Here is a 25,129-nt window from a genome sequence, read left to right as displayed (position 1 = left end):
AGTGAACCCGTATATATACAGGCATAGCACCTGATGTGTAGCAGCTGCCATCCATTTATATAAGAGTACAGCAGTGAAAGGGTTAAATGTTCAGAAAAGCAAATTTTGCACTTCACTATACACAAAAATATACTATCCAATGATTACAGTACCAAAGAGTCACAAATAGAATGAGTCAACTCATACAAATACCTGGTCTACAAAGCAGAGTGCATATAAAACATCTGCTATCCTACAATATTGCTGAAGTGTATGGGACTCATACCAAATAAGACTAACAGATAATATTGAACAATTTCAAAGAAGGGCAGCACAGAAAATCATGTGTTTATTTGACCCACACTAAGATACTGAAAACCATGAGACTTGAAGATCTACACCAATAGCAGTCAAACTGGTCCCTACTGCCCATTAGCGGGTGTTCCAGCTTTCATGGTGGGTGGTAGGAAGTTAAAGATATCTTCATTAGGTTTTCATAAAATTCTGACACAATGTATTTCGTAAGTAAATATTATTATATGCTTTCACTTGTGGCAACTCTACTTTATAAATTTTATGACATGAAGTTACTTTCTTAGTTTATAAATGGCCATTACTGTGGAAATAGTGGGTGGTTTAAAAATTTTATTACTAACAGAGATACAAAAGTGGGCGGTAGATACAAAATGTTGACTACCCCCTGTATACACAAAGTATCCTGCAAAAGCGTACATACAAATATTCAAGATGCTATATTACATAAGGAATCCGGGAACACCAATGTTCCACCCATGCATGGCACCTCTAGCCCTTTAACTGCTCTGGACGTGTTAACGCACATGCCTTTGTACCTGTCCCTGTGTGCTCTAAATGTGTTTACGCGCGCCACCAGTCCTTCTACCTGGTACTCTGGACGTGTCTACGGGTAGACATACTCAGAGTACCAGGTAGAAGGACTGGTGGTGGGCGTAAACACGTTCAGAGCACACAGGGACAGGTACAAAGGCGCATGCATTAACACGTCCAGAGCAGTTAAAGGGCTAGGGACCACAAAGAGAAAATTAGACTCATGACAGTATCCACAGAGGCATTTAAGCAATCATTCTTCTCATACTGCCTGTGTGAATAGAACAGAAGATACCTTAATAAATGACACAATTAGCAGTACCCTTCATCATGCGCCTCACATTAGTTTCAAAAATATAGAGGTGGATTCTTAAGAATGGTTGTCCCTGGATAAAAGTTTCAGGCTGTAAAATAAGGCATGATTCGAAAGACAATTTTTCTTCCAAAATGGAAGTCAAAAGGGCTATAATATTTGCCAGATGATTATACCTATACTGTTTCCATCACATTCTACTTGCTGTTCTTACTTCATGACCCAAAATGTGTAAATAAAATTTTTGTATTATTCTGATGCCTGATTTCCTTTGATAAATATATACACTAACAAGGTGAGGTCCTGAAGGGTGGGATTGACTTTTTGAAAGCATTTATATGATGATGAAGGTTAGTGTCCCAGGTATCACATCCTACAGCCATTTACCAAAGTGGACCACTGTTTGCGAGCAATAGATGAAAATGGATTTTTTGTGATCCTTTAGAGCCTTAAATTGAGTAGTGCTGTCCAGAGTGGTAGGGTAGAGTAGTGAATAAGCTGCATTCCAGACATGTTGATAGTTGTGGGTTTGAAACCCCAACAGGTGCCTCAAAATTTTTATTTTTCTATCTTTGTCAAAACGACTTTGATCATTATTTATATTTAGGTAACTGGTTTAAATATAATTTACTTAATACTAATCCTCTGCTATGTCATTTTACTCATTGTATTACCTTTTTTATTCGCTTCTATTTTTTCTGCGTATCACTTTTTTTAAATTTGGAATCTTTGTGTGTGCTCTTTTAATTATTTTTATGTATTAACTTAAATTTAATTTTTTCCATTTTGTATTATATTTTTGTCCAGGTTACAGGATTCATTATTCCTATTATTAATTTTCCTTGAATTTCATTATATTTATAATCCTTTCTTTTGTTTAATAGTTATCTACATTTTTTGGTCCATAGTGCAACTAGAATTTATGTTTATTTAAATATTGTGATGCATAACTAAAAATAACTAAATTCCTCATCCGTGTGACCATTATTACCCATAGTTGCTTTATTACAATATTGAAAGGTGCTTTGCAACTACAAGGAGATGCTTAATAATAATTAATATCACATGCACCAAGATTCTAAGAGAAAAGAATGATAGGAAGAAAAACTGAGAGCACGCAATGAAGTAAGTGTATTTCTTTATTAGCAGAAATCAGTACAGGATTAAAAATAAAAAAAACTACATTTAAACCAATTAACTGAATAAAAACAATGATGAAAACCATTTTGATAAAGATTTAACAACTGAAGCACCTGACGGGATTCAAACTCACAACCTTCAGCACGCCAGGAATCCCTTTGCTACTCTGGAAAAAACTATTACATTTAAGATATCAGTGAAATTATTTTAAGCCCATTACTCACATACAAGGATACACTTTGGTGAATAGCTGCAAGATGTTATACATGGGACACTAACCTACACCACTGTATACAGGGTGAAGTGATTGGCACCCACAATGTCAAATGAGATTAAGACGCAAAGAGTGGCTCAGTAAACTTTCACAGTGAGTACTCGATGATATTTATATCGGATCTACAGCCAGAATATAACATTACCTTGACACAATATTTCGGCAGTCCACCTAGTCACCATCTTCAGGTGAGTAAGCCATCACACTAACTTTCCGGAACTCAAACTGCATCAGTAGCTATTTTGGATACCTCCAGTAGGTCCACCATGCATGCACGAATGTAACTGTCCTCTAGTACAATGCACGAGAGCGTACCAGTAGTGAAGACTCACTGAAACAGTAAATCAATATCAAACACTGTTAACACCTTTTGATGACTGAATCAAAGATAGTTATTTCTAAAGTCAAACAAAACAGTGTTCCATCTGTTACTTAAATGATACCCCTTATCTCTCCTTATAATATTGTCAGATAGCAGGATTCCAAAAGCTTCTTGCACTACACAGTCCCAATAACACAACGCAGGGGCAACCTCTTATGTCTCATCATACAACATTTTATATCCTTTGGTAAGACAATGTTCCCCAACAGCAGATTTTTCTGGGAGAAACAAATGTTTGTGACGAAGGTGCTCCACGTATCGATCCTGGACCGTATGAATCATTTGTCCAACATAGACTTTCTTGCAATTGCAGGGAATTATGTAGACAACACACTTCCTCAAAGCCAATCATTCTTCACTGAGCCAAGCAGCACTCTAGTCTTAGCTGGCGGATGAAATACACTTTTAATATCAAATCTCTTTGAAATTCTTCTTTTTTTGAGGGTATGCTTCCTGCGAAAGATAGGAATGCCACTGATTTACTTGTATCTTTTGAAAGTTGCCATAAAGGTCCAGTCTGTAGAGCATGATGGATCTGATTCAGTATAACCATTCTGCTTGGACACTGCTTTAGATGATCCAGATGTTGTGTCAAACTATCTGCATCTGAAATGGCATAAGCTCTTTTTACCAATGTATAGGACCCCTTTGCATTGGTACAGCAGATCACAACTTGATGCATAAAGATATCAGTCCATATGTGTGGGCATACGATAAACACTGTGTCCTAATGTCCCATCATCCCTCCTGTAGACCAAGACATATAAAAATGGAAGTTTTCCATCCTTTTCAACTTCTATCATGAATTTAATATTGGGTTGCAGATATTAAAATGATCTGGGAACGATAAAGAGCATGCCTCCCATGTGGCTACACAGTAAACGTATTGTCGACATATCTCCAAACACAAGTTGGTTTTAACAACACTGTCTTCAGTGATGTGTCCTCAAAATCTCCAATAACAAACTGATGGCTATGGGGGATAATGGACTCCGCATAGCCACTCCATCTGCTTGTTAAAAATATTTGTCATTAGATAAAAAGTATGTTGATGTCAACACATACACACAAAGCTTTGTTGTTTCTTCGTCAAATACTTCACCAATTAGCTGCAAAGAATCTTCAAGAGAAACTCTGGTAAAAAGTGACACAACATGAAAACTAATGAGCAAGTCCATGGGACTGTGACACAAAAACTTCAAACACTGAATAAAAACTACAGAATTGGAATTATAATGTTTGCATTTTCCGATACTGGGAATGAGAATGGATACTAAATACTTGGCTAAGTTGTTAGTAGGAGAACCCAAATTGCTGACATTAGGCCAAAGAGGAAACCCTTGCCTGTGTAACGTAGGCAAACCATATAATCTCAGCAGGATTGCAGCACCAGGTTGAAGTTTTTTAAGAACATAGTCAAATAATGAATTCTTCTTCAAAAGTGAAAGCATCTTGCATTTTATACATTAAGTTGGATTGTTCTGTTATCTTCAGTATGTCAAGTCTGCAAGTAAAAGATCCATTTTTCCCAAATAATAATTCTGTGGTTACTTGGGGAAAATGGATCTTTTACTAAAAGACTCAGCGTACCTAAGATTACAGAACAATCCAACTGAATGTATAACATGCAAGACGCTTTCACTTTTGAAGAAGAGTTCATTATCTGATGATGCTCTTAAAAACTTTGACCTGGTGCTGAGTCCCACCAAGATTATACAGTTTGCCTAAGTCACAGAAGCAAGGGGTTTCTCTGTGCCCATCATTGCAATTTGGGGCTCCTCCTTACAACTTGACCAAGTACACTTGTGTCCAAAACTATAGTAACAAATGGAAATTTTGCAAGGCTGCATTTATTTTGCCACAAAACAGTATCAACAGGTAAAGTAGAAACAGTGTAAAGAATACAGAGTGTAAACAACTGCACATTCTGACAAGCTAATGTGGTCAGTATGGGGTTTAACCATCTCTAAAAACAATATCGGCTTGACAACAATTGGGCATCCTGTGAATGCTGTCATCAATCTCATGTTGAAGCAATGATGCCCATTCTTCCTGCAGGACTGTACGCAAGTCTTAGAGAATGGTTAGTGGAAGCTGATGTGATGCATTCCATCTCCCCAGTGCATCCCAGACATGCTCTATGGTGTTCAAATCAGAAGAGCGAGCAGGCCACGCCATGCATGCAACATCTTCCATCTTCAAGAAAACATCAGCGACCCGTGCTCTACGAGGTTGTGCATTATTGTCCATCAACATGAAGTCTGTGACCACAGCATGTCGCAACACTGCACATGAGCTTCCACGATCTCATCACAATACCTTGCAGCAGTTAAAGCTACCCGATTCACCCATACAAGTTGATGAAGAGGTGTTTGAGTGGTCATCATAATCCCTGACCACACCTTTAAGGATCCTCCTCAATATCAGTCTCTTTCTGCGGTGTTTGGGTCTCGAAATCATGTTCCACATTCTCTTCAGATGTGACTCCATCGAGAATCACTCTCTAGATGAAATTGGGACTCATTTGTGAAAAGAACATTGGTCCACTGTTTGACCGTACAGGTAGCATTTTGATGACTTCACTCTAGATGTTCCCTTCTGTGAAGACACATCAGTGTACAAATACAGCAAGTCCCCAACAATAAAGGCCATCTGCCAAAGCCTTCTATACACAATTGCCTTGATACAACACATTCAGTGGATGCTGCAAGGTCAGGGCCAGTAGCCATGCAGTACTAAGGCGGTACTGTCGTGCCCTTGCAGCCAAAGAACGGTCCTCCCTTTCTGATGCCATGTCTGTTGGCCATGCCCTGGTCTTCAGGATAGAGTTTTGGTCTCTCACATCATTTTGCGACTATTTTGTTCCCATTCTTCCTATGGCCCTCCACCATAGAGAGGCTGGTAGGCATCTTCTCTGTGCCATACAGCACTGTCTGTGACTGTATACACAGCAATTGTGAATGCAGGACTACCTGACAAACACTACCCTGTTTGATAGGTTCCCTGACATCGTCATTGGCATGGTTGTCCACTGACCGGAATGTCATCTTCGATGCAGAACACGATCGTGCTGACACCTGTTGATAGTCTGCATGATTATATTGTGAATTAGACACAGTATGAGGAAACTGGTTTTTTGCTTTCATTTCGGACATCAGTGTATTTAGCATCCATTCTCAGTCCCTATGTTGGAAAATGTGAACATCTTGTTTCCAATTCTCTGGTTTTTATTTAACATTTGAAGTCTTTGAGTCCCAATCCCACAGATTTTCTAGTTACTTCTGATGTTGTGTCACTTTAACCAGAGTTCCTCTTCAATATTCTTTGCAGTTTTTGGTGAAAAATTGGACAAAGAAACAACTAAGCTTCGTCGCCATGTGTTGACATCAACATACTTTTTATTTAATGGCAAATATTTTTAACAAATGGATGGAGTGGCTATGGGGAGTGCATCATCCTCATAGTCACCAGTTTGTTTATGGAAGATTTTGAGGACATGTCACTGAAGATGGTGTTTTTAAAACCAACTTGCTTTTGGAGATATGTTGATGATACACTTACGGTATAGCCACATGGAAGGTATGCTCTGGATCGTTTCCTAGATATTTTTAACTGTCTGCATCCCAATATTAAGTTCACGATGGAAGTTGAAAAGAAGGGAAAACTTCCATTTTTGGATATCTTGGTCTACAGGAGGGATGATGGGACATTAGGATATAGTGTTTATCATTAGCCCACACATACAGACCAATATCTTCATGCATCTAACATTGGTAAAAGAGCTTAAGCTATCTCAGATGCAGACAGTTTGACACAAGAGCTGGATAATCTAAAAGCAGTGTTCAAGCAGAATGGTTATATTGACAATCAAGATCCATCATTCTCCACAGATTGGACCTTCTCAGGAACTAACAAAAGATACAAGCAAATCGGTGACATTCCTACCTTTCGCAGGAAGCATAAATTCAAAAATTAGAAAATTTTCGAAGAGATTTGATATTAAAAGTATATTCTGTCCACCAGCTATAGACTAGAGTGCTGCTTGGCTCAGTGATGATTTGGGTTTGAGGAAGCCCAGTGTCTACAAAATTCCCTGCCACTGTTGGAAAGCCTATATTGGACAAACAATTTGTATGGTCCAGGATCGATGTGTGGAGCACCACCACTACACACATTTATTTCAGCCAGAAAAATCTGCTGTTGCAGAACGTTGTCTTACCAAAGGACATAAAATTTTGTATGATGAGACACAAGTGGTTGCCCCTGCATTGCATTATTGGGATTGTCTAGTGAAGAAAACTATTGAAATTCAGCTGTCTGACAATATTATAAACAGAGACAAGTGGTATCCTTTAAGTAGTAAGTGTTAGAGCCCTGTTCTGTTTGGCATTAAAAAACAACGGTATTAGATACAGTCATCAAAAGGTGTCAACAGTGTTTAATATTGATTTATCGTTTCTGTGAGTTTTCACTACTGGTGTGCTGTTGTGGTCGTGCAAGAGGGCAGTTACATTTGCACATGTGGAGTGGACCTACAGATAGGGTCTAAAGGAGCCAATGCTGCGGTCCAATTTCAGTTCTGCCGAGTTAGTGCGATGGCTTACTATCCTGTAGATGGCAGCCAGGTGTACTGCCAAAATATTGTGTCCAGATCACATTATGTTCTGGCTGGAGACCCCATGTGACTATCAAGACAAAAAGTGTTTATTCTCCACAACATGATCGCTGTTCATTCTATGTTTTCTGTAATTATTCCTTGGCTTTGTCTTTCGATCTTTTATTGAGCTGTGAGTATACTTGTACGCTTTATTACTAAATGGTGCCACTAAAGTGAACATACTTAAATCGCGACATTTTGGTGCCCTGACATAACCTCTGACATTAAGTGCCACTTTGTACAGTCACACTTTGAATGTCAAACATGAGACAACTGTGCTGTGCACCTTCCGCATACAGACTGTAATTTTGCAATGCCACAAACTGTTGATCTGTCTACAAGTGCATTATTAACTATACCATGGTAAAAACCACAACCATTCTGGCAGAAAAACCCAGTATTGTGGTTTGCACAACTTGACAGCCAGTTTGTGACACCTAACAGAGCTGCTGATGAAACTAAGTACAGTTACGTTGCTGCTTCATTGAGTGATGATATGGCTACGGAAGTATAGGACATTTAGACTTTACTGCAATGCAACGGCTCTCCTTCACAGCTGCTATTCTGCCTGCAGACTCTATCAAGTAACACACTTAATGGGGACATTCTACAGTACATCTGGCTTTTGCGCCCAATGCCAGCAGTGCAGAAGATACTTATACTATTTGCCGGTGATCTTGAAGCACTTATACAAACTGTACACCGTTTCGCAGAGATGTATCAGTCCACATATAAAGCAGCCATTTGGCCACAGTCAGACAATAATCTCACACTATCGCAGGTGCAAATTGCTGAATGTACTGTGCAAGTCACTGCTGTGCAAAAACAGTGTTCATCGCCAGTCACAGTGCCACCACTCGCTGAGGGAATGCGATTGATTGCCTTCAGCCTCAAAAGTTTGTTGGTACTACAAACAGTTTGGCTTAACGTGTGCAAACACAGTCCCCCTTGTGAGGCTCTTCCACTGCACTTAGGTGAAGCTGACCCCTGTGATTACTCGAAATGCGAGTAACTTGGGCACTTAATTCTAGGTAGTTGGCACTGCACTCATGCTTAAGGGCAGCACTGGCTGATCATACAGCTACCACAGCACAGATAATAGGGCTTGTGAAACCAGATGTATCTTTATTACTGGGACAATGGACATGCACACCTGTAGCCCTGTCTTTTGGTAATGCCGCAGCATTGACATGCATGGCTCGACTGGTGCCGTCAGAGTATCATTTGGAACATGGAATAGCACATCGTGGTCTTCAGCAATGAAAGAAGATTCTGTCTGCACACAAGAGATTGTCACTTGCATGTACGGTGCAGACCTGTTGAGCACTGCCTCAGAGTGCATTCGTCCAAGACACGCTGGCCCCACCTCAGGGCTTATGGTCTGGGGTGCAATAAGCTATAACTTTCATTTCTTGAGAGGACACAAACCAGCGGTCATTACATGCAGAACATTGTTAGATCCATTCCTGCAAAGGTAATGTGATGTGTTTTTCTGACAGGATAATGCTCGCCCACACACTGTCTGTGAAACTCTACATGCTCTGCAAGATGTGCAGCAACTTCCCTGGCCAACACAATCTCCAGACTTGTCTCCAGTCGAGGATGTATGGGATATCATGGGATGACAAGTGACTCATGAGACTCATCACCCAACAACTTTACAGAAGTAAGTGAACAAGGTGAGCAAGTGTGGTGTAGCATATCTCAACGTAGTATTTGCCGTTTGTATGATCAACTGGATGCAAGTGTCAGTGCCTGCATTGCTGCCCTTGGAGGATACACCATGTACTAATACAGGTGTTTCAGCATGGGTTGATAGCTGGTATCTCAGAACCGCTTGTGATATCTGTAAATGTAATTATTTCATGTATTCCTCATGCACTGTTGCAACAATAAATCTTAGAGTTAATTGGAAACCTCTAAAAGGTGTACTATTTTTTCTGGCAGTTTATATAAAGACTATGTTAAAAAACTATTATCTACAAAAATTGGCGGCAGCTCAACTCACTTTTACTGCATCTATTTAACTGAAAAAGAGATGTGACAGTACTCAGACATTTCAATATCAATTTCCAATTAGTGGGAAGACAGACATGGAAAATTTGACATACACCTACATCATCCCAGTGGTCAATTTTCCCTGCAGTGTAACTTCAAATTGAAGCACTCTAATTGACAACATTTTTATAAATCAAGAGAAATTGGGCAGCATCATCATTAGTAAAATACTGAATGGACTCTTTGGTCATGATGGTGAGAAATGTACTATTAATAAAATGAATATTTGTGAGAATAAAACTGAGTCCAATAGAAGATAGCCAGACCTATAATGATAAAATGATTAAGGCCTTTTACTCGCGCCTCCAAAATATGTACTGGAAGTCACATCTGTTCTGAAACAGATGTAAATTCGAAATGTAGTGTTTATTTGAAATCGCATCAATATCCAAACTGTCATGAAAAAAAGAAGTTTACAAGAATTGGCCTAAAAGAACCACAAAAAGGCATGGATCCTAAAGTACTGTAAAATATTAAGTAAAGTATTCAAATTGTCAAAAAATTTGTATTTTAGCTGCACTATCAACCACTTCTGTAATAAAATTCAAACCATCTGGGACATAATAGGGAGTGAGACAGGTATCAACTGTGCCAGTAAACCCAAAGATTTTGTTTTAAATGTTGTTGATAAACATAATCAAACAAAAGGTAATTGCAAAACCTTCTATTACCCTTCCATAAGTGCTCTTGAGCAAATAATGTGCAATGGCTCTCTAGAAAGTGCCATGGAAATACAGAAACACAGTTTTCTGAATCCTGTGAGTTTAGTGTATGCTCCACAATCAGAAATGAGTTAAAGAAAACCACTGCCTCTCTTAAAAAGTAAAGGACCATCAGGTGCAGATAACATTTCCAGTAAACTGCTATAAGTCTGCTCTGATTAATTATTCAAAGTTTTTGCCCACATACATTTATAAGGGTGTCTCCCAGATGGAATGAAGCTTGCTATAGTGAAGCCACTCCACAAAACGGCAGACACAACACGCGTCACAAACTATCATCCCATCTCTCGAAGACAGGAAATAGAAAATAGTTCTCAAAGAGGGGAGCAAATCAGGTGAGGAGATAAAGTCTGACTGGGGCACTACACTCTATAGAACCCCCAGTGAGCTGTTCTTGGCCCACTTGTTTCTCACATACATAAATGACCTGTGTTAGTCACATGAGACATGCAAGTTCATCGTGTTTGCTGATGGTACTGTCACTGTGATAAACAACAAGTAATCCATCAATCTGGATCAGTGCTTCACAACCTTTCTCAGACCATTACCCCTGAACACAATCAGATATTAGCTAGTACCTCACCCCTCTAAACTTGAGAATAAAACAGAATTTTCATTGAACACTTACTTTCAAAATGTAGGTGTTCTATTAAACCACGAACTCATGAGTCAATGAGACAACTGGAACTGCTTATTTCTAACTACGAAGTAATTCTCAGCACAATGTGAATGCTACCTACATGTCCATCTCAGAGAAGGAAATAGCTGCATTGAGGGTAGAAAATTGTTAGAAAAAATGCTCCCTTTGCACCACTCCTCTCAGTAGCAACACTTCCTTCACCTAGATCCTGCACTACCACTTAAAATCAACCAAGTTTAAATTCTACACCCTACTCCATTTATAAAGCACTTGATTGCTCCGCTTGTTACTGCTGAACAGAAAGAAACTGGAAGACTCCAGGCTGCCAGTGCTTTGTGTCTGACCACCGTCACTAATAATAATAATAATAATAATAATAATAATAAAAGTAATGATAGTAAATAATACAACGTTCTAACAACTTACAGTGTGAGTGTGCATCTGGGTTGTTTCGGTTTATTCCTCCAAACCACCTTCCATTTCTTTATGAGATGACTTACTTGGGATTTTCAGCCTCTCTACTTTACTGGATAGCCAGCTGCTGGAAACTCTCTTGACTTCTTTTCCATTGAATAACGCTAGGTACAGGAACTTTTAAGCCTCTTTCTACTTATGAAATAAGTAGACATACAAACTTTGCTTTTTGTCAATCAACGATGTATTTGACTTTCAAGCACAACAAAATTCTCACTTTAACATAAATATGTAACTTCCAGTAAGTCTCTCATACAGTCGAACATCAGAAACAAATTAATTTACATTTAAAAGAAAGTCGACTTATATACCGTGACTTTTCTTAACGTGAATCATAAAATGAGTCTTGCCTATAACAAGGCTGAGTCAAGAGTCTACAAGAGTACTTTTTCACCTGTTCTTGTTTTAATAACAATAGTCAATGACACAAAAAGCACAGAGCTGCATATAAACTCCATGGTTCTTCCTTACACACGCACTAAAACCTCTATAGATTGCACAACAGGTACTTGTCGGTGCCGTTCAACTGCCACGTCTACTTCCTTTCCACGACTGATTTTAAACCTGCACACACAAATATGTGATGCGCAGTAGGTAGGATTCTACCATCCCACACTCAAATCTAGAATATCGTGTGTTCGAGACAGTAGAAGGCTGAGTGGTTCTACAATTTATACAGAAATTCTCGAATCACTACACTATCTACAACACAGAAAAGACATTTTCATAAGATATTCAAGCATACATGAGGTATATGTCTCAATTTCACTGTCGAAGATGCACAGTACAAAGTAAGTGTGTAATGGGTTTACTGTATGAGGAAGATGATGTTCACACATTCATTTCACAAGCTGTAATCTCCACCATATTGCGTCACAAGTTAATGCTAGTGCTAACGTTTTTCGGACAACATGAGACAGTGTGGTACTGGGGTGCAGACTCTCACGTCTCTCGCAGTTGACTTATGCATTGTGTGCAGCCAATTCTCTTCTCTGGGTAGTCAACTATGTCGAGCTCCCAAAAGGTTCTTTCCCAAAGTCTATAGAGGATTACAGGAATTTATTAAGCTACTTCTCTATTCTTAAAATAATCTGTGTACTTGTGGAAAACTTACAGTTCATTCTTGGTATATTTTCATCTCTCAACACAAAGCAACATTTACTCTTTTTCACATAAGTAATTAAACTTTGGCAAGCCAACTGGTGTCTTTAAGCAACAGACTTGCTAAACATAAGTTCAATATCATAGTAACAATCGAATAATTTATGGACATCACATGTTTCCTGCCTCATGCAGAGCTAAGACGTGAAGCAAAATAAAAGTCTTTAGTCTCAAGCGAGTCCAATACATGAATGTGCATAGAAATCTATATTCAGTTGTTCATTAGTATTTTTTACAACTAACACACCAAAGAATACTACATAATTATTCCTTGGGTTTTCATCACGTCTTCTGTGGTGCTGGCGGCAAACACTTGTCATCGTCAGTGACTTGCCCCTCTTACACTCTTCTAATAACAAACTTCCGACCTGTACATAAAAACAGGTGGATCGGTAGAAATGTTCTCACATGCTCCAGTCCTGAATCCCTGAACCTTACACCAATAACCTGAAAACACCGCAACTACCCTCCCGACCTGGTACAGAAGCAAATAGCTAGAGCCACTTCCTCATTAACTCAAACCCAGAACCTCCCACAGAAGAACCCCAAAAGTGCCCCACTTGTGACAGGATACTTTCCGGGACTGGATCAGACTCTGAATGTGGCTCTCCAGCAGGGATACGACTTCTTCAAATCCTGCCCTGAAATGAGATCCACCCTTCATGAAATCCTCCCCACCCCACCAAGACTGTCTTTCCGCTGTCCACCTAACCTTCGTAACCTCTTGGTTCATCCCTATGAAATCCCCAAACCACCTCTCCTACCCTCCGGCTCCTACCCCTGTAACCGCCCCCGGTGTAAGACCTGTCCCATGCACCCTCCCACCACCACCTACTCCAGTCCTGTAACCCGGAAGGTGTACATGATCAAAGGCAGAGCCACGTGAGAAAGCACCCATGTGATTTACCAACTGACATGTCTACACTGTGAAGCTTTCTATGTGGGAATGATCAGCAACAAACAGTCCATTCGCATGAATGGACACAGGCAGACACTGTTTGTTGGTAATGAGGATCACCCTGTGGCTAAACATGCCTTGGTGCGCGGCCAGCACATCTTGGCACAGTGTTACACCGTCCGGGTTATCTGGATACTTTCCACCAACACCAACCTATCAGAACTCCGGAGATGGGAACTTACCCTTCAATATATTCTCTCTTCCTGTTACCCACCAGGCCTCAACCTCTGCTAATTTCAAGTTGCCGCCGCTCATACCTCACCTACCATTCAACATCTTTGCCTCTGTACTTCCGCCTTGACTGACATCTCTGCCCAACCTCTTTGCATTTACATGTCTGCCTGTGTGTGTACATGTGCGGATGGATATGTGTGTGTGTGCGAGTGTATACCTGTCCTTTTTTCCCCCTAAGGTAAGTCTTTCCACTGCCAGGATTTGAATGACTCCTTACCCTCTCCCTTAAAACCCACATCCTTTCGTCTTTCCCTCTTTCCTGACAAAGCAACCTTGGGTTGCGAAAGCTTGAAATTTGTGTGTGTGTTTTTTATTGTTTTTATTGTCTCTATCAATATACCAATGCTTTCGCTTGGTAAGTTACAGCTTCTTTGTTTTTAGATATATTTTTCCCATGTGGAATGTTTCCCTCTATTATATAAATATACATTTGAGAGTGACAAAAAAATAACGATGTAGAACCGTCACATATCAACAATGTAATATGTGCTTCTACTCAGATGTACATATATCTTTATTCCCCTACATCCCTTGGCAGTTCTGACATCACTTCAGGTATCTAATTCGCAATTCTCCAGTTTGTGTTTTCACCTTCACCTTTCAAGCCCTAGAAGAAAAATCTTAGCAACACCTATGGAACAGCAAATGGTGAAGAATCAGTTACGCTTGTCTGTGAGGGTTGTCTGAAAGGTGAGATGTGTGACTAGTGCTAGTCTTGCTTGTACTTACTTTACCCACCCCTTCCAAAAGTGATACAAACCCTCCTATTTACGTTACATCTCACAAAAGTTATAAAATATTCTATAAAAATAGAAAATTAGACAATACAATCAAATAGTTGTTTAGTTAATCACTTTACACTATATTTTATACACACAAAAAATATTCTGTTTAGTTTATGTCATCTAGATATCACTCTGCTTGAATAGTACCATGATATTATCTTCATAATAGTACTATATTCTATTTATTTCATTCCATGTTTAGAGATTACTGTTTATCTGTGATTCCCTTAAATTGGTCTCAATCTTGTAGTCATATCCGGTTTCATATACACTAAACTTATAGGATAGTTTAAGAATTCAAGAATAGATTACAGAATAGTTTAAGATTTGAAGGGAATTCGGTGCAGGAAAAATAGTACAGAAGAAACACTGAAAATAACTTGGGATCTGATGGTTATCACTCCGCCCGTAAACACAGAATGTTAACATCCCTGGGAGACAGATGTGACTCTGCCTGGATACCATGGATCTGACATTAACCTCACTCGATTACTTACGGACCCATACTTCTCCTTAAATTTTGTATGAAAGCCTCCCCACAACAAAACAATTACCACTTTGCTAGGAAACACAAGTTATTCTACTTTCTACTTTGTCATGGACAAGTTTTAATTCTTTGCACAAGTCATCCATAACCTTGCAAGCATCATGAAGTTCAGACAAAGCAACCGTTGAAATGTTTCTGGAGATTTTACTCTCGGTAACTTCTCCATCTTTAATTAGTTCAAATGGTTCCGCCAAACTACTTACATTTATAATGTCCAAGTTGGCTATTTTTCCTTTAAAACTTCATCCTATTTTATCTATTTGCGAACTAACAACATGCGTAGTAACACCTGGGATTTTCGATTGAATAATTGACATTACTTCCTTAGGTCGATCTGTGCTCTCCTTCGAAGTATTCATTTCTAGTCTTACAGAATTAAATTTAACATCACATGTATTTTTACAAAATTTTAATTTTTCACTAAACTCAGATTCTATATTATTACACTTATCTTCAATGTCAAATTCTAATGTTTTAGTAAAATCTTTAAGTTGCTCATCCTGTCTCTGGTTAAATTCAGTAAATAGTTGATTAACATGAGTATTCAAAGGACTAGTGAGTTCACTCTTTAAATCTAACTTCAGATTTTCTACCTTATTATTTAAAGAGTCGAATTTAATCTTTAACAAAACTATATTTGCTGCTTGACTGTTCAAGGTTTCACTTTGAGCATCTAATTTTTCACTAAGAGTGGCTGAATCAGCCTTCTGGTCATCCAACTTAGCACTTTGGTCATCTAACCTAGCATTTAACTGAGTACTTACTGTGTCTAACTTTAGACTTTGTCCTTTGATTAAATTTGAAACTTCAGTCCAGTCTGGCATGTCCCTATTCACTGTCATGGCCATGGCTGGTCCTGAAGTTTGTTGCTTTTCTTGATCCACAATTTTATTTATCTTAGACCTAGTAATCATCTAAAAGAAAATTCACCACTGAGTACAATAACTATAATAACAGTTTATAATTCAACTGTCCCCTCCACTTTTACCAAATAATTATTGGTTTTTGCTCACCCGGCATAGAGTTCTAGCTGCGTTAGTGAGCGAATGTGTAATCAGTGCCGGTGGACAGCACTGGTGCCGGTGGCATCGAATGTTGGTTTCAGCGTTGTCGTCGGCGAGCAGACACGGAGTCAGCACCGGTGAGCAGCAGCTGATGCAGTCGGCGTCGGTAGCCAATTACTGCGTCGGCATCAGCGCGATGTACGTGTGTGAAGACTGCTTACTCTCCACATCCAATCTTCTTAGTCGAAAAGTTGAGGTCTTCTCTCCAGTTTTCTCCACTATTACTTTCTCATGTCTTTTACTGAACTGCACTCGCAACTTTCTTCTATTGGTTTGTTGGACTCAAAACGATTACTGGAAACAGTTATCGTATCTTTTTATGCATAGTTGCTATAGTAACGCCTAATATCTTCTTTCCATTTCTGTCTTTAAATTTCCATTTCTGTCTTTAAATTCCCATTTTCTTCGGGTCTTGTCACCTAGGTCGCCACGTTCTAATGTTTTTTGGACAACAGAAAATAATATCTTTTTATTTCTGTAATCTATTGGTCACATACATGAACTTTAGTGTCAACGTACTCGTTGATTGACGATGTACTAGAACTGCTATGCAGAACAAAATTCTCTTCTTAGACATATAAATATCCTCGTCGTCTCACTCGTATCTCAAGCTTTAGAAATAATTAAGTATATTGAGACATAAGAGTTGGTTTCAAAACCATATGAAAATATGAACATGCGCCTTGACTTCTCCAAGTCCAAGACATGAATGAGCATAGAAATCTATTTTCAATTGCTCATAAGTCTTTTTTACAATTCACACAGACACTAACACACCAAAGAATGCTCCATAATTATTCCTTGGATTTTCATCATGTCTTTTTTATTTATTAATTTTTTTATTTGGCCTTTGAGTGTGTACTCAATTTAGCCATCGGCAACCCATAGTGACAATGTACACATAATTGAATAAATAAATACAGAAATGCATATTTACAAGAATAAAAAGCTTAACTGTTACATGTTTGTACATAATGTTTTAAAAATTGAATTGAATTGAATTGGAAAATAATTAAAAGTGCCTTGGCTTACAATTCACACCAATTCTGAAATATCTTCATCAGCAAGACATATTTATAATTTACGTACACCATTAAAACCTACAGATTGTGACCAGTACTCTTAATGAAGTTAACTATCACTTTATATAGACGAACGTCTTTAGTACACAAAAGAGAAGAAGCTGATTGAGGAAGATGGTAGCCCATACTCAGCAATGTCTTCAGAAAGACCAACCATTCACGGTCAAATTTGGGGCACATAAACAAGATGAGGTTGACATCAGCTTCCGACTCAGGATCACACTCACATACTGGTGAACTGTAAATGTTGATCCGATGTAGACGTTGTGGGAAAGAGGCATGATTGAAGCGGAGTCTTATGATGGTAGAAATTGTGGATCGGTCCAGATGTGTCCTCGTCTTCTGTGGCACTGATGGAAAACACTTGTTGTTGTCGTCAGTGACTCGCCCCTCTTACAGTCTTCTAATAACAAACCTCTGACCTGCACACAGGAACAGGTGGATTGGTAGAAATGTTCTCACTCTCCCGCACTCGTACCTAAAATATTGGGTGTTCGTGGTGGTGGAAGGCCGAGTGTTTCTACAATTTACACTGAAATTCTTGAGGCACTACATAGCCCCTGTAAAAGAATCTAATTCTTGGTGACTAATGCAATCATTATTATAGTCTTATTAAATAGTGATGGCAAATATCTTTTAAAAATAATTTAGCTTCAACATAGAATCACAGATGAACCCTTTTCTTTTATCCCTCTGAAAATTTCCATTTTACCCCTCAGGGGGGTAATTACCACCACATTGGGTACCACTGATCTAGAGGCTGATGTGGAGTGCCCCCAAGAGCCTATAGCCATAATATGTTCACAAAACTTTCAATACTTTCTAAAACTTCTAAATATATTTATTTCATTACGAGTTTCATGGCTACAATCCTGTGCATTATGAAACCAGTGAAATGTACGATAATCACCTTACAAGGAAGAATGCTCACCTCCATTCCAATCTGAAAAATCTAGCTGTTACAGAAAGATGCACAGTAGTCCAGTGTTAAAATCACTATCAACCTACATCAAAGACCTACATAGTAACAGTTGATTATTCATAAATAAAGATGTATTTTCTAGAAGAAACTTTTTATTCATTAGATTTTTCAACAGAGAAGTATAGTCGCTGAATGCATATACATTTACTGTGTGTTTGTTAGGTTTTGTACACCATGTGTTAATTCTTGCATGATGTCGTATCACTTTGCTTCTATTTTGTTCTAGTTTTATATTTTGTATTTTCCCTATAACTGTTTTTGTAAAATAACTGTACAATGTTCTTTATGATCTACACTTATATATTCCTTATCTAGTTCAACATTGTAGCATCTTATCACATAAAAGCACCTACGGAGTACATATATAAATAAAACAAAACAACTATGCATGTACTCAACAACTTGTAAATGACTGTGATTGAAAGTCTTACCTTTCACAAGGAAAGTAGCACTTATAATTTTCATGGAATCTGTTCCTTACATGACACACACTCTGACATTTGTGGCCACACTGAAGATCTGCCTCGCAAGGAAGGCTGCAACCTCCTTCAGGAACAGCCTTAAAGTCAGCTGCTGAGGCCACCTTTGTTTCCTCAGTTGGATGTATCTGACATTTTAATGTCAGATGAGAGCCAAATGCATCTTGTTTCATGAGTGTTTCGTTTATTTTTGGCCATATTTGGCTGCTCTTAGTTAGTGTGTCCATGTTACCTACGCAGTAAAAATAACACAACTCAAACTGCTAAAATCATCAAACAAGGAAGCCTTTTATTCACTAACTGTAATTTGTACATCAATGCATAGTGAAATACTCATTGGGATACCAAACAAAAGGTACTGGAAACTTTTTACAGTATGAGTTTTTTTTATTTACTTCACATAAGTTTTAGTTCATTTATATTACCCCCTCATGTTTTCCGTTTGGTGGACATTAACATTTACTGCTACTATCTAGTTTTGGATCCAGCTGTTTATAATAAGAGGATTGTATGTGCCACTGAAGATTGAATATATTAACAGTGTTTTTCAAAATATCAATACTGTTTTATTTCAATAAAATTTTAAATAACAAATTATGATCTGTTGACGTAGAGATGCAATGAGCCACTGGAAAAATGCTCCTGTCAGAGCACTAAAAAGGGGGAATACGTTACTCAAAAAAGACTCTGACAGAAAAGTGGGGAACCAATTGCCTCAAGTCTCATTCCACCTTCCTCACAAACAATTTTGGCTTGTGAACATATTCTCATGTTCACGTGCCAAAATTTTTGGAGAGTAAAGCAGAATGAGGATTGGGGCAGCTGGTTCCTCACTTTTCTGTCAAAGTCTTTTAAAGGGGAACATATTCCCCTTTTTTAGAGCTCTGACAGGAGTTTTTTCCACTGGTTCAGTGCACATCTCTATATTACCAAATAATCAATTGTCATTTAAAGTTTCATTGAAATAAACATACTGTTATTTTAAAAAAGCAATTTTAATCGTCATTCTTCCTTACCCACCAAAAATTTTGGCATGTGAACATTCAAATATGTTCACATGCCAAAATTTTTCGTGAGGAAGGTGGAATGAGGATTGAGACAACTGGTTTCCCATTTTTCTGTCAGAGTCTTTCACAGGGAAAAATATTTGTCTTTTTGAAATGATAAGTAAATCAAGACCATACGCTGTCAACAGGCATGGATATACATCAATGGGGACAGTTGGGCATATTTGTAGAGGTGTGAATTGTCCAATGTACAGAGACAGTGTCATAAAGTTCTATTGGTGAAAAAATGCTGACTAAAAACATAGTTTGGTAACCTCAGAGCCCATGAGATGACCCAAGCACTCTTGCCATGTGTTCACTAATTCAGTTAAAACTACATTTACACCTCAGACTAGACATTATATGGATATTTATGTGCAAAACAATGGATACTTGGAGCCTTTGAGTGTCAGTAACGGATAATAATATTGAAAAAAAGTTTCAAGGTTCTCCGAGATCATCATCTTAAAACATATGCCACTAATGGAACTTATAGAAGTGGCCATCTCCATAATTTGTACTTTTGTTACCAAAAAATCCCCAGTTAAAAACTTTTTTTTTTTTTGCAATTTTCTGCACTTTGAATCTCTGGATCTTAGCAACTGGTAATAACACTGAAAAAAGTTTCAAAGGTTCACAAGAATAACATCTTAAGAACATATGGTAAAAATTTTGATGATCTCCCATGAATAGAAATGATACAAGTGGGCATCCCCATAATTGGTGGTATCAGTTCCTAATTTTTTATTTTCATTTATTTATTTTTGGGCGTGGCGGGAGAGGGGGGGGGGGGGGGGGGGGTTTCAGAAACTGCCTGTGAACAAATGGTGCTTTTATAAGCCACATAAGATCCACCCTACACCACACCTAACACAAAAGGACCAACCGATTTGCTATTTTGCCTGGACTGGAGAATGAGTGTAGTATTTAAATTTTGACCCTGTATTGTAGAATAGGTACAGTACATCCATTCTTCTGATAGGTGTACAAATGGTTGCTAGGCCAAGGGCTATCCAAAATCCTTGGCCCCTTATCTTCGTGAACAACAGAACTTGAGATATGAATCCATGTAAATCGCATGTTCATCTGTGGCTTTTTGGAAAATATTGGTACTGTGAACTGTTGTGCACAGAATGATAACAGTTATTCATATATAACATGAGGAAGGTTTCTACGAGGGGTGTTCAATAAGTAATGGGCCACTTTTTTTCTGTACATATTTATTGTTAAGAGTCATAATTTGGTGAAAATATACATCAACATGTCTTGTCCATGTCCTATTTTCCTACATAGTCTCCATCACATTCTATGGCCATACGCCAACGTTGTGGAAGAGCATGTATTCCCTGCCAGTAAAAGCTCTTGTCCTGTAGGCATAGCTATGTTTTCGCTGCATGCCTAACACATTCGTCATCTTCATCTTCACTCCTGTAGAGTGGTGATGCACCAGTCAGCACAAATAATGGCATCCGCATCATTCAGCATGTCTGGGACAGTGGCTGTGACTGGACATCCCGAGCATGGCCGATCATGGAGGACTGTTTCTACATTTTCTGAGGCTGTAACTTTCTTTACCCATTGCCCCACTGTACTCCTATCAACTGCAGCATCAACATACAACGCACACAAACATTTATGGATGCTCACCATGGTTTCTTTTTCTGCATACAAGAATTCAATAACAGCACGCTGCTTGTAACGTGATCATATGTAGATGCCATTTTGCCACAATAGTATGGCCCTGCCATCTGCCAGAATAGTTCGAAACTTCACTGGCACACAGAACAACCAACAAATGTTGTAAATAGCCTTTTGCTATTCAGAGTAGGAATTAAAATCCATAGAGAAGAAATAAAAACTTTGAGGTTCACCAATGACATTGTAATTCTGTCAGAGACAGCAAAGGACCTGGAAGAGCAGCTGAACGGAATGGACAGTGTCTTGAAAGGAGGATGTAAGATGAACATCAACAAAAGCAAAACAAGGATAATGGAATGTAGTCGAATTAAATCGGGTGATGGTACGGGAATTAGATTAGGAAATGAGACACTTAAAGTAGTAAAGGAGTTTTGCTATTTGGGGAGCAAAGTAACTGATGATGGTCGAAGTAGAGAGGATATAAAATGTAGACTGGCAATGGCAAGGAAAGCATTTCTGAAGAAGAGAAATTTGTTTACATTGAGTATAGATTTAAGTGTCAGGAAGTCATTTCTGGAAGTATTTGTATGGAGCGTAGCCATGTATGGAAGTGAAACGTGGACAATAAATAGTTTAGACAAGAAGAGAATAGAAGCTTTTGAAATGTGGTGCTACATTAGAATACTGGAGATTAGATGGGTAGATCACATAACTAAGGAGGAGGTATTGAATAGAATTGGGGAGAAGAGAAATTTGTGGCACAACTTGACTATTAGAAGGGATCGCTTGGTAGGACATATTCTGAGGCATCAAGGGATCACCAATTTAGTATTGGAGGGCAGTGTGGAGGACAAAAAACGTAGAGGGAGACTGAGAGATGAATACACTAAACAAATTCAGAAGGATGTAGGTTGCAGTAAGTACTGCGAGATGAAGAAGCCTGCACAGGATAGAGTAGCATGGAGAGCTGCATCAAACCAGTCTTCGGACTGAAGACCACAACCACAACAGTCAGAATCTGATGCTGGACATATCAAATATCATGGGGCTGTCTTACAGGATGTGTCAGAGGATTTTGTCCAATGAACTGCACAAGCAATAGTTTGCCGCAAAGTACGTGCTGAAGGTTCTCGGCAATGAACAGAAACAGCATCATTTGCAAGTCTGTAGAGAACTTCAAGACTTGAAAGTGAAACAGACTTTCTTTCGAAGGTTATTACTGGTGTTGATAGCTGGGTTTATAGGTATGAGCCCAAAACCAATCAGAAACAAAAGATTTCATTGTCACACTGTCCCTGGAAAGCCTGGCAAGTGACTAGTAAACTGTTTATTCAACATGGAAAAAATTGTCCATAAGGAGCTTGTCACTCCTCATCAGTCCATCAGTGCAGTGTTCTACTGTGATGTCCTGAGGTAAGTGAAGAAGAGCAGAAGAAGAAAACATCTGGAAAAGTGGTGCCCAGACGATCAGCTCCTCCATCATGACAATGTTGGGTTACACACTTTCTTGATATCCAGGAGTTTCTGGAAAAAAAAGGTTCCTCATCTGCTGTTCGCCTCACAAGGCATTGAGTGGCTTTCTCTTATTCACCAGAGTGACAGTCAAGTTAAAAGGCCAAAGATTTCACCCAGTTCCCAGGAAACATTCATTATAGGGAGCTTTCAATTCATGAAAAACTGCTGGGAGTGATTTATACATTCCCAAGGGGCTGCTTTGAAGGTGGTGTGAAAAGATCCAAGTAAAGTGTATTTGGATTTTACCCAGTACCTCCACTTCTCCTAAAAAGCATGGGAAAACAGCTTTTTATGAGAGAGGTGGCAAGTGTTTTTCTACAATGTTCAGCCACCTGGGAGACAAATAGAATCCTGAAAAAGAGCCCATCGGAGTAGTCAAAAGTCGAGCATTCTAGTAGTTTGAAGAGGGTATGATGCGACCTGAAAACTCAGAAGACCATCAGCCCAGTAATAAGCCTGCACACCTCATTTAGTGCCATGTCAACCACTTGGTCACGACCTGTGCCAGAAATTGCATGTGAATTTTTTCATGGAGTAATAGGGTAATAGCACCATTATCTTCCTTATGATGTTATAACCAGTGCCCATGATCAGCCATGTCTTATTAGAGTGCTTCTTGGATGTCAAGGAATCATCAAGTGTAACACTTAATATTTTGGTTAAGTTTAGCAGGCACTGAGTTCACAGTGTGTCTGTTTTTTTTTAAGACAGGAAAAAAATATTTTGATTTTAACTGGGTTTGGATGTAGCTGTCCAATAAATTCAACACAGGATTTTAATACTCTACTAGAAATAGTCATTACTAGAAGATAATTACTTTTTAGTGACCTAAAAGCTTTGTAACCCTTTAAAGAAATGTAAACACACACACACACACACACACACACACACACACACACACACCACTGTAAGTAGTTTTTGCTAAATTTGAAGGCTGGTGATTTCAATTCATAATTTTTCTTAAACAAATTTTTTGTATAATGCTCTAGATATGTACTACTTTACTTTTGTTTTATGCTCAATGCACGTGTTTACATGTTATGATAATGGACAGGAGGATTTTGCAATATGGGAGGTAATGTAGATTCCAGTTGTTTATACCAGCTTGTATTCTGAATGAAATGGAACATACTGTTCTTGGTGCAAGAGACCTTAATATCAATTGTTGTTCATCTTTTCACTTTCATCCTGATCAATTTAGGTCTCAATTCTTTGGAGGAAAACAGAACTCTTTGGAGATTTAAGAAAGATGTTCATTTTTGTAGTTATGATTTGTAATTGTACGAGGGTGGTTCAATAAGTAATGCCCCACATCTTTCTCTAAGTCTACAAATGCTAGAAATGTAGGTTTGCCTTTCCTTAATCTATTTTCTAAGATAAGTTGTAGGGTCAGTATTGCCTCACGTGTTCCACCATTTCTATGGAATCCAAACTGATCTTCCCTGAGGTGGGCTTCTACCAGTTTTTCCATTTGTCTGTAAGGAATTCGTGTTAGTATTTTGCAGCTGCGCCTTATTAAACTGATAGTTCGGTAATTTTCATATCTGTCAACACCTGCTTTCTTTGGGATTGGAATAATTATATTCTTCTTGAAGTCTGAGGGTATTTTGCCTTTCGTATAAATCTTGCTCACTAGATGGTAGAGTTTTGTCAGAGCTGGCTCTCCCAAGGGTATCAGTAGTTCTAATGGAATGTTGTCTATTCCCGGGGCCTTGTTTCGACTTAGGACTTTCAGTGCTCTGTCAAAATCTTCACACAGTATCATATATCCCATTTCCTCTTCATCTACATCCTCTTCCATTTCCATAATATTGTCCTCAAGAACATCGCCCTTGAATAGACCCTCTATATACTCCCTCCACCTTTCTGCTTTCCCTAGATTCTGACTAGCAGTAATATTTTCAAAAGCTGGTTAGTTGATTAATTTCGGGGGAGGGGATGAAATAGCGAGTTCAGCAGTCAGATCGGATTAAGGAAGAATGGGGAAGAAAGTTGGCTGTGCCCTTTTAAAGGAACCATCACAATATTATCCTGATGTGATTTAGGGAAATCACAGAAAACATAAATCAGGATGATCGGATGCGGGTTTGAACTGCCATCCTCCCAAATGCAAGTCCAGTGTGCTAACCACTGCCCCACCTCACTCAGTTTTC

At 38.7% G+C, this 25,129-nt stretch overlaps 1 protein-coding gene across 1 annotated transcript in view; it reads right to left on the bottom strand.

Annotated features, from left to right (window-relative positions):
• LOC126457061 (NFX1-type zinc finger-containing protein 1-like) overlaps window positions 1-25,129 on the bottom strand; it is a 378,517-nt gene that overhangs the window by 195,929 nt on the left and 157,459 nt on the right. The window contains exon 8 of the mRNA XM_050093060.1: window positions 18,730-19,009. Within this exon, the coding sequence (XP_049949017.1) occupies window positions 18,730-19,009 (280 nt within the window). The remainder of the gene's footprint in view (window positions 1-18,729; window positions 19,010-25,129) is intronic.

Source organism: Schistocerca serialis, chromosome 2 (genome assembly GCF_023864345.2).
Source record: "Schistocerca serialis cubense isolate TAMUIC-IGC-003099 chromosome 2, iqSchSeri2.2, whole genome shotgun sequence".
Lineage (NCBI taxonomy): Eukaryota > Metazoa > Arthropoda > Insecta > Orthoptera > Acrididae > Schistocerca > Schistocerca serialis.
The sequence above is the reverse complement of the archived record's forward strand: the minus strand, read 5'-3'. Positions and strand labels throughout refer to the sequence as shown.